Source organism: Musca vetustissima, unplaced genomic scaffold (genome assembly GCF_032173495.1).
Source record: "Musca vetustissima isolate MV318-11 ecotype Yass unplaced genomic scaffold, APGP_CSIRO_Mvet_v1 utg32785, whole genome shotgun sequence".
Lineage (NCBI taxonomy): Eukaryota > Metazoa > Arthropoda > Insecta > Diptera > Muscidae > Musca > Musca vetustissima.
The window spans coordinates 9299-21023 of NW_026877268.1; the positions used below are offsets into that span (position 1 = coordinate 9299).

The 11725-nt window shown below is 35.6% G+C and overlaps 1 protein-coding gene across 1 annotated transcript; it reads right to left on the reverse strand.

The window, feature by feature from the left end:
* Positions 1-8808: 8808 nt before the first annotated feature.
* Positions 8809-11459, reverse strand: LOC133321849 (aminopeptidase N-like; the record flags this gene model as incomplete). The annotated part of the gene is made up of 3 exons (XM_061530919.1): positions 8809-9640; positions 9776-9938; positions 10143-11459. Coding segments are annotated over 3 exons (2312 nt in total), but the record flags the coding sequence as incomplete, so codon positions are not given.
* Between the last annotated feature and the right edge of the window lie 266 nt (positions 11460-11725).

Consider the following 11725-nt stretch of genomic DNA (forward strand, 5'->3'; position numbering starts at 1 on the left):
AAGCATCAGGCAGAAAAAAGAAGAAACGCGTACTAGGATGGATCAAACAATATACATATGTGTATACAATACTCCTCAATTATAATCAATGTCTTTGTACAGAATAAATTTTATAAAATATTTTAAATTTTCAAAACTGTTATACAATCTAATTTGCTATATATACGCTAGGCATTTAGATAATACTTTTTATCTACCCAAGTAGCTGACTATAAGGCACTAGAAAAATCTACTACCATTTTGTACTACTGAAATAACTGTATACTGGTAACGCAGGCAGGGGACAATTGACTTCCCCAATGACATACCCATGTTAAATTCAACAGTCTAGGGTATGATGTGGTAACTAGTGGTAGGGACAGGTTATTAGTAAAATAACTAGTTCATAACCAGTTACTCGAACTACTGGGTATTTATTTCAATTGCTACAAATTGATTGTATATAAATACAAATATGCATACATATGCACATTTATTTATATTGACCTGCTAATAAATTATCAGACAAATAATCCATTATTTTAATTATTTTTTATATATTAGAAATATTCTATAGTTGAGAATCGCTTGACTCTTTTTTCATTTGTTCTGTTTTGATCACATATTTTAGGTCTTCTGCCGTCCGTATATTAAAATCTACCCCAGCGTGGCCAATACAAAAACAAGTACTACTGCACACACAAACATTTCCTGACGACGACTACTACTGCCACTATCAATATCTTTTAGGTCATGAATTTAGCTGTGGGTTTGTGGCAGTTGTAAGGTCCAGCAGCCATGGATAGGTATTGCAGATGGTGTGGGCGAAAAAGAGTTGCTACCAAATGTATCCATATCATCACTACATGCTGAAGCCTGCTGTGTTGCACAATAATTCATATGAATCATGATAAATGGCTTTGGTACTTTTTTTGGTTGCTTTACTGGACTCAGCATTTCCGTTTCGTTAAGATAGAAAAGACAACAAACGACAATGGCCACAAAGAACTGACAGCTAGCCAAGTCAGCTGATTTTACGTGTTTCTACTCCGATCAGCTTTTGTTTGTGGCTGGACAACTGGCCGGCCTTATGCGTATAGCTGCTGCTGCTAAGTGAAAGGGTTGAAATGCGTACGTAAAAAGGATTTAGCATTTCGTTCAAAAATGCCACAGCAGGTATTTCGGAAAATGTCGTTTTGTACCCTACAAACCAACTGGGATGTTTATGAAGTGAAAGTTTTAGTGTTGAAATATCCGAAGATAAATTGAGGGTGACCTAATTTTTGGGACATAAATCATTTGATCTGTATCAGAAGGGAATATAGATGGAATATTCTTTTTAGTGTAACTGTCAATGATTTATCATTTAGATAGTTAAAGATAATATTTTGTAGATCTTTTAAGCAAACCAATACCATCGCCTGCAATATTATCATTGAACCATTAAAAAAATGTTGCAAAATAATGTTTGGATGAGATTGCGGCGAAGTCGAACTGGTCATCGAATAATTGTATAAATAAGTCCATATTTTAATTTTAAGACATGGTCTGGAGAGCAGAATTGTTGTTATTGATATTAATATCAAAGTTTAATCATATGATCGACTCCTGACTGCCAAATAACATCCACTTCAGGACTAAAATTTTCCAAATACAAAAAATGGGGCGGGTCCAATATTGATTACTTTCTGCAATGATGTTTTCATACTGAGAGAACCCGAAATACAAAATTACAGTCATTTCGATGGGAAAGTTAGTAATTCCGCACTGTATTATAGCTGCCATGATACGAGACATGAATTCGGATGCGGATTTATGGTCAACAGGAGAATAAAAATACCTCGTTTTCAGATTCACTCCTGTAGAATTTCTATAATCCAAATAAAAGCGAAATTCTTCTACATTAGTCTACATTATTTTCCAACGGAAGACAAAGATGAGCAGAACAAAGACATAGTTTACGAGCGTCTAGCAACAGCATAAGATCGCTGCCCTGGCCATGACATTTAAAATTCTGCTAGGAGATTTTAATACAAAAATCGGAAGGGATTTTTTTTTGCCTCAACGTTGGAAAATTACGCCTTCATGAAGAAACATTCGACAACGGCATGAGGTTGATTGACTTCGCGGCAGCAAAAAACTGGTAGTTAGCAGCTGTTGATTGAAGAATCTCGACTTCTGACTTTTTTTCGAGAAAACAATTGATCATGTTGTAATAGACGGAAGGTACTCATCAAGTGTTTTAGACGTTCGGTCGATACAGGGGGCGAATATCAATTCGACCATTACCTTGTAACAGTCAAGGTTCGCACTCATCTTAATATTGCAGCAAAGGTGTGATCTAAAACAACAGGAAACTTGACGTCGGAAAACTGTAAAAATAGCAGTTAGATTCCGCTCAGCAGAGATGGCCTGTCAGAAACAGTGACGTAAATGACATACATTCCGTACCTAAATCCATTAGGTTTTTGACAAAATAGCTATTTCCATTAATCAATTTGGGAATTACGCATGCTTTACTCAAATCGATATAAAATTTCAAAATTTTCTTCTCAAAAAAATTTAGAAATTTTTATCAATTCTAGTAATGAATAGTCAGATATATGTAAAAATAATATATATTCTTGAAAATAACTGTATATGCTGATAATATTGATATAAATGACGTTTACTACGTTTATTACATTTTATACAGGTATATGACGTTTTCGACGTTTACACCTTTTTGACAGTCGAAAACCTAAAAATTCGTCACACGGACCATCCCTGCCGCTCAGCTTGCCCACATGCTAGGCAAAAGCACTGCTTGTCCCGATTAATATATAGAAGCACAATGGAAGAAATTACCCACTCCCTACAAACGGAATGGTACTGGTACAGACAGTACCAACACGTAGTGCGATGGAGAATTATTGGAAGAAATGGAGAGAGGAGAAACGTATTTTTAGAAAAAAGAAGGAAGAACACGAAAAACGCGAGCGTGAGCAAATCGAGATGTACAGGGGTCAGACTGAAGTCCGAAAATTTTACCAACCAAACCGACGGCTTTAGTGCGGGTACATCCCCCTTCAGGAGGGTACATAAAACCTGGTAGCAGATACGGACAGCGTGTGCAGGATCTGGAAGGAGCATTTTGAAAAGCTTCTGGTATCAAATAATAGTGGCGAAGAAGATAATACAGAACCTATAAGAGATGACGGTATACGTTGCATAAAACCTAGCCAAGATGAGGTTAGAATATCAATTAACCGGTCGAAGAATAATAAAGCAACAGTTGCCGCTGGGTTACTAGCTGAAGTATACAAGACCATATTAGTACAAATTGGTTAGAAGAATGCAGGGACAATGATTGGAACCTCAGAATCCTGTGTCCCGTACACAAAAAAGGAAACAAGGCGATATTGACGCCAATGGTAAATGATATTATTGAACCATGCCAATGCGGCTTTGGACCTGACAATTCCACTATAGGACTGATTTTATCACTGCCCCAATCCTGGAAAAGATCACATTCAACATCGACACATTCCACCTATTCGTCTACTATAAAGCTGCATTCGACAGCCCAATACGTTCAGAGGCGTTGAAAGCCAAGTCTACATTCGGCATTCCTGGGAAATTAATACGGCTAACATTAACTGGCACAAAGTCAGTCAGTTAATGTGGAAAAGGACCTCACGGAGCACTTCAATACCGATCGATAATTCAAACAAGGCGACAGTTTGTCGTGTGACCTTTTTAACATACTGCTGGGAAATGTCATACGAGATGCAAAGTTGAACAGAAATACCACTCTGTAAACCAAACAATACATGTTGGGTCAGATAAGTGGGCTGTACTAAATTTCATCTCATTCGGAACATAACTGCGACCTGTAATTAAAGACGGACATGCATAAATCGACTCACAAATTCATTCTAAGCCTATTCTCAAAAATTCCTATGAGTCTATCTCGCTTCCGCTGATATGTTACATACATATGCACCTAGACATAGTTACCTATACCACAGATAGGTGAAGGGTATAACAATTGTATTTCATACCAGTTTTTATACAATTTTATTTTCTCATATATATTTGCTTCAATTCTGTGTAGAGCCCATCAACGACGACTTAAACCCACTATAAATTGATGTCCATAGATGCCATTAATTTAAACGACCTGTTTCACCTAAAAGTTAATCCTTTATTTATTGATAGCCATTAAAGCGACCAAAACAATTTTAACTGTTTTACATTAAAATTCCGGTTGTTTTTTTGGTCATACTCAGCGTATTGCGTTCTATCGTTATCGTATTTTTTGGGAGTATAATGTCACTCGTTCGCATATAATGTTCATTTTGTTTGTTGTTGCCATTCTACGTACCTTTACGATTTAGCTTTCAATTTTTTTTTGTTTCTTCTCCACTTTTTCTGATGTTGCTTTCAATGTGTTTGTTGTTGTTTCTGTTACGATTGCTATTAATTTCGAATTTATGCTATTAACTTTGAACTTTGCCACAAGCTGTTATAATTTTGCCGTTCGCTGGTAACTGCAATACAATAGCTTCTTCATCGTATTCCGGTTGTTTCGGTTGAAATTCATTCGGATTGTCTTAACAGCGGAAATGTGCGACGACATGCGAAATGAAAAGAGTAAAATTATAGCTGTACTTTTCGAAGCGGAAAACTGTCATTTCGAAAGGTAATGTCATCGATTTTTATTCCTTTTATAGACAACAAATGGGAAATGAAGAAAGGAGCAAAAAGAAGAAGAACGGAAAATACGCTAAGTGACAAAACTTTATAGTCCACCAAAAATATATAGTAAAGGTTGCACATTTATTTTTGCGAATACGTTTTGTATATCAAAACCACAGTTATTTATTAAGTGGACAATCGCCAACGTATTTAAGTTTATATATTGGATCATCGATATTAGTATTGACGGGCATGCTCCGCATACGTTGTAATATTGTATAAACATATCCTCCAGAAACAGGTGGAGTGGTCAATTTTAGATATATGTAGAACATCGCGCAGTTAGGGGCCAATCGTCAGGAAACTTTGCATTTAATTTCGCATTTGTGAAAAAATGTAAATATTTTGGCAGGTAGATTGAGTCTTTTGGGCATCATAATATATTTTGGCCCAGTCCAAATATTTTTCTTCACTGGCCGAGTACAAATTTACCGCTTTTCAGGGCCTTATAGCTAATGAGGGTATATTCCCTTTTATGCGGCAAAGATTTGCTTCATCGAAATATTGATTTTAAAACACATGTTTCTTTGGACCAAATCCGTTTCAGGCAATTTGGACTCAATTTACAAATGTCCGTCCGTCAGTCTGGTGCGCACGATAACTCTCGAAGGAAGTAACCGATTTAAACCAAACTTTGGACATGGTAATATTTCTTCCAAACTTAGTTCAAGTTCGAAAATGGAAAATATCGGTCCACTCTTTCTGGTACCTCTCCCACAAAATGGTCATAATTGTGCAAAAAATTAATTTTATAGTTTCGTGCGAACGGACTATCCAATTTGAGGATATATATCTGTCGACAGCACTGATATATAGGATATATCAATCAGGGCAGTGCCATATGACGATATTTTCACATTTTCAGTATTTTGGAGGTTTTGTAAATCTAATTTTGGAGAGCCTACAAATCTCCTAGTTGGTCTTAGGCAGCGAAATTTTCCGGAATAGGAGAGATGTTATTGAAAATTCCTATTGGGAATGAAAGTTCTTGGTGAGAATATATATTCAAAAAGGAAAAATTCGCCATAGGTCCAACTTAGTAGGTCATTGATAAAGTGTAGGTTAGATGTACCAAAGGGTTCTTGGAAATTCGAACTATAAGTATACGAAAAGTAATAAAATGTATTAAATTGGGAACAATTTCATAGTATGTGAACGGATAGAGCTAAAAATTTGGAATGCGAATCAAGGTTGAGAAGTGAGGTCGATATAAAGAGTTGATTATGGAAGTGTGTACTCATTTATAAAAGTACTAAATATAGCACAATTTGAATTTGGAGAAACGGATGGAAATTTGAATTTATAATACCGTCGAAGTGTATGAATAGAATATGTATAAAAAAGTACTAAATCGTACAATAATTGGTACAATTTTGATTTGGGTAAAACGATAGAGCTGGAACACTGAAATTTGGAAATATTGTTACTTTTGGATTGTAGGATTGGGGTATAGATGTAGTTTTATAAATTCATACTTATGGGTACTAAATTGGGTACAATTTCCATTTTTGGTGGACCGATAGAAGTGAGATCCTGAAATTTGGAGCTAGGATCATTTCCAGGTTAGGATTTGGGGTTTTTGTAGCAAGTTTTGGAAATTCGTACTATTGTGTACCAAATTTGGATTTGGGTGAACCGATAGAGCTGGAACCCTGAATTTCGGAAATGGGGTAACTGTAGGAGTGTAGGATTGGGGCATGTATGTAGTTTTGGAAATTCATACTTATGGGTACTAAATTTGGCTGCTAAATTTGGTACATTTAAAATTTTGGGTGAACCGAAAGATGGGGTGTAGAATTAGGACATATAGCAAGTTTTGAAAATTCATACCAATGTGTTTTAAATGGCTATAGAGCTCCAATAATGAAATTTGGAATTAGTTTTGGAAATAAGTACTTCAAGAGTACGAAAAGTAATAAATGGTATACAAATTATTATAGAGCAAGATTGCTGCTGTAGTTTTGGAAATACGTAGGGGAGACTGGGGCACCTTCGGCACTTTTTGTTTAGAGCTCTATATCTCAGTACTTATTCAACAAATATAAAAAACTTTATGGCTGATTAATGTCCTCTGAAACTTAATTATAAAAACAAGTACCAAAAAGATATAAGACATTAGTATTAGTTAAACATTTTTACAGTTTTGTAAAAAAATCAAAATCGCCGAATGTGCCCCTACCCGGGGTAGCTTCGGCATTTGATGGGTCACATTCGCCAACATAGTCATAGACTGGTAATTACCACCGCTATCAATGTGGTTGAAATTCAGATCCTCTAAATGTTCCATTTAGTTTTAATTTACGACTCAAAGTTTGACTTTTAATACGGCATTTACATTAGAACTTTTTACCGGGTTAACCTATTTTATGAGGATTTATTTGGCATATATTCAAAGGAATTGAAAACTTAAACCCACTGGGTTAACCAAATCCGGTTTAATGTAAACGACCTTTAAGGCTATATTTTCTTGCGGCGGGCGTTGACATCTCAAGGTCACACATACCATCAGAAATAGCTTTTTTCTATCGTATTGACGTCAAAGCAAGCAAGTTTGGTCTTATATATGTAATTTCAAACCATATTAAAGGATTATTTTTAACGACAAACTCAAAAACATTTTAAGGAAATAACAGTACGTTTACATTTAACCGGATTTCGTTAACCCAGTGGGTTTCAATTGTCATTTCCTTTGCATATATGTCAAATAAATCCTCTTAAAGTAGGTTAACCCGGTAAAAAGTTCTAATGTACAAGGAGTTTAATATTGTGCTATTTGTGTATGGTATATGGCCCCACTTCAAAATGCAGAATCTACCCCGAAGGTACTTTTTATAGTTTTTTTAATACCCTTCACCACATTGTGGTACAGGGCATTACAGTAAGTTTACATTTATCCGGATTTCGTTAACCCAGTGGGTTTCAATTGTCATTTCCTTTGCATATATGCCAAATAAATCCTCATAAAGTAGGTTAACCCGGTAAAAAGTTCTAATGTACAAGGAGTTTTATGTCTTTGTGCATATGTTTGTAACAGGCAAAAATAATCGAGATAGACCCATGGTTCCTTTTGAGAATATGCATAGAATTACTTTCTGAGTCGATTTAAGCATGTCCGTCTGTCCGCCTGCCTTTCCATGTTAAATTGTAAACAAAGTACAGAAAGCATTTATTGGATGAAATTTTGTACATATCATTTGTTTGGCCCAAGGCCGAACCCTATTGAAATTGGGAAAAAATCGGTTCAGATTTAGATATAGCTCCAATATATAGCTTAGCCCGATGTTAGGTAAATAGTCCACTAAAGTCCCTGGAAATCTTTTGATGTGCACGAAATTTGGCACAGAGTTATGAATAAGATCGAGAATGATGTCTGTCAAGTTTCGTGAAAATCGGTTCAGATTTAGATATAGCTCCCATATGTATTTTCATCCGATTTAAGGTAAATGGTGTACCAAAGACCCTATATATCTTTCAGAATTAAGTTTAGAATGATGTTGCTAAGCTTCGTGAAAAGATCCATAGCTATGCCGATTGACACAACGTACTGATTATATAAATTAGTCTATGGCAAGTTTCCCTGAAATCAGTTCAGATATAGATTTATAAGAAAACGCGTCGTCTGTTAGGATACATATGCAAAATATACCCAAAGTGGTGAAGGGTAACATATAGTAAGGTTATTAGCTAGAGATATCAAACTTTGCGACAGTTATTTATTTTGATATTCGATACCTATGTATCAAATATCGAAAACGCAAATGCCGAATGTGCCCCAGTCTCCCCTACTATAAGAGAAAAAATCTTCTGACTACACAGTTCTCTGTGAAAACAAAATAACATATTAAGACATGTTTAAATAATTTTCACGTTAGCTAACGAAGTAAAGGGCATATGCTAGGAATATTTATAAAAATTAAAAAAAAAACAAACGATATCCACTATTACAATTTTTATTTGTTATTTACTATTTACATATCACCATAAGATACATATTTTTTATATATCACTATATATAGTCGATAATCGATTGTTTATGTAAGTAGTTATCTCGTCAAGATTTCGCTGTGTCCATTGACGTTTTTGACTAACTTCATCGATTATTTGCTGTCGATGTTTTTCGGAATTTTCAAATAGCTTAGGATGTGTGTTCATAAAATTACATAGTTTGGAGAGATCATCTGGGGCAAACACAAAACTAGCTACATGGGACAACAAATGAGGCACATTGAAATTCTTTTGTAGTTCTGAATAATTTTCAATTAAATATTTTAAAGCTAATGATGTACCGGCTGGATTACTTGCAACCGATTGGAAGGCAATCTGGGCAAATACAGTTGGCATTTGAAGATTGTCATTAAAAATAATCTCTAAGAAATTCCACAATATTTCTCGATTTTGTGTGCAGCCCAAAGATTTGAGAATGAATATATCCTGTTGATGGGTGTTGTTGAAATATTCCCATAGGCAATTCCAATCATTTTCATTGCCATAACGTAGAGCTGTACAATATGTGGTGCCTTTCCAATCATCGGGAATTAGATTTTCAACGAGAGAATTTAGTTGAGACTTCCATTGTTGAAAATATGTAAGGCTGGTGTGGACACAGTCTTCCAAACCCATTCGGCAGGCGTATTCTATTAATAAAGTTTTGAGATCATTAAGTTGTAAATCCTTTGTGGAGGTGATTGAGTCCTCCTTTACTGCACCGACATAAGAATAAATCGGTTGCAACAAATAACGCATGTAGGCCATAATGGAACCACTGTGTTCCGGCAATTGAGTGAGTAGACTGAGATCTGGACCAATGGCATTTAATGCAATTAACCATGGCATTATTTCACGTTCCCTGCGCAGATATTCCATTACATCGAAAGCCAATGAATAACCATTGTAGCCAAAACGGGCACAATAAATGACATCACTTAGAAGTTGAATACGATTAATTAGTGGAATTTTTTCAAAATTGTAATTTTTCAAAAAATTTGCAATATTTTGCCAATTCTCTATGTCATAGCTAACTCTATAAATTCCCATTATTTGGATATTGAAAATAAACCATTGATTTTGCGCGACTGTTAGATTATTCATTTGAATAGGGTGGCTGCTATTATCACATGTCATCCATGCTTTGGGTGTGGTATCATTGAAATTCAATTCCTCCGATGTGGTATATGTCAGGGGAATCCACCAACATTGTGCCGCTTCCGAATTTGAATGATCTGTGGGATTTTTCAAAAATCGTTGTTGAGAAATTTCAAAAGTCCCGCTATTATTATTATTTCTTTTAATAGTTATCAAAGGATATCCCGCTTGTAAGGTCCATGAATCCATATTTATTTTAAGTTCCTCTTCGGTTTGAAATAGATTGTACTTTCTTGCCCTTGAAGCTAATGCCGCCCATAAATCATCTGTTTGAGTATTACCATACATATGCTTGGCTAAATAGCTTTGAAGACCTTCCAGAAATGCATCCGATCCCATAAACAAATGTAACATTCTGACAACAGCTGCAGATTTCTGATAAGTAATGCTATCGAAATGTTTTTCAATTTCCTCAGAAGTGTGAACCTCATTCGATATGGAATGACTATTCGCTTCTGCATCATTTTGAAATGTAATTTTTGCATTAAGAATGGAGCTTTCCAGCTTGTGGCCTTGGCCAGGCATAATGTAATCCATAGCTAAGCTCTGGAAATATGTTGCAAAGCCCTCCTTAAGCCAGGCATCATTCCACCATTTCATTGTAACCAAATTACCAAACCACTGGTGGGCCAACTCATGACCCATAACATTGATCAGGAGACGTTTTGACCACTCAAACAGGCTGTCCGATTCCAAAAGTAAAATTGATTCTTTGAATGTTATAAGACCCCAATTTTCCATAGCACTGCTGCTGTATTTGGGTATAGCAACCATATCGATTTTTTCCAAAGGGAATGGTATACCAAACAAACGTTCAAAATATGTCAATATCTTGGGAGCAATTTCCAATGCATAGATACTTTGTTCAAAGTATTCTTCTCGAGCCCATGTCCGGAAAATGACATTTGACGAATCAGCTTTTAATTCTTTGTAAGCAAAATCATTAATGCTGTAGGAAACCAAGTAGGTAGACATCGGCGGCGACTCTTTAAATATACTCCACACATAACCATCCGCACCATACAATGGTATTTGCGTTTCCAATGGCATGTTACTCAGAGCCTTCAAAGATTTGCGATGACCCAACCATATTTTGAATTTAGCTTTATATTCCGGTTCATCCAGGCATGGAAAAGCCGAACGAGCATGTACTGGTTCAAAATCAGTGAAAGATATCCAACGGGTCTTTCGCGTCTTTGCATCCTTATATGCATTGTAAAAATATCCCCTTTGGGCTTTGTTAAGATTTCCCGCAAATTCCACAAATAATTCATATTCTCGATCCCGTACTAAACTTCCATCTAAGTGTATAACGTACAGATCTAATTCAGCTATAATTTCCACATGCTCGGCAAATAATGACATCTCTTCATTGTCAACAAAACTTGTCACCTGTATACTGGCCTTATTCACTGCTAGATTTTTCACTTGCAATGTAATATTTCGGGTATCCACCAATACCTTGAAGTGCATCGAGACATCACCATGAAACGATAAATTTGCTGCATTCTCCAAATGTGTTATAATCTTCAGTTCATAATAATCGGGTTTTATGGCCCTGGGTAAACGAGTGTTAAATGCCGCTACCCGATGCCAACCTCCGTGAATTAAAATAACCAAAATAATTACATAGTGAGAAAGTAGAACTGAAAATAGGTTTATATACCATACTATTAATGAATATTGGTAGGTCTTTCGATGTTGAACCTTGAAGATAATTAGGACTTCATAGAAAAACTTGTAAAATTGAATAGATTTGCAATGATATTTGGATATAAAACTTTCAGATCCTTGTCATTTTTAAACCTTGCCAACAGGCAACAAAATGTAAATGGGGACACCCTATATATATATATATATAAAT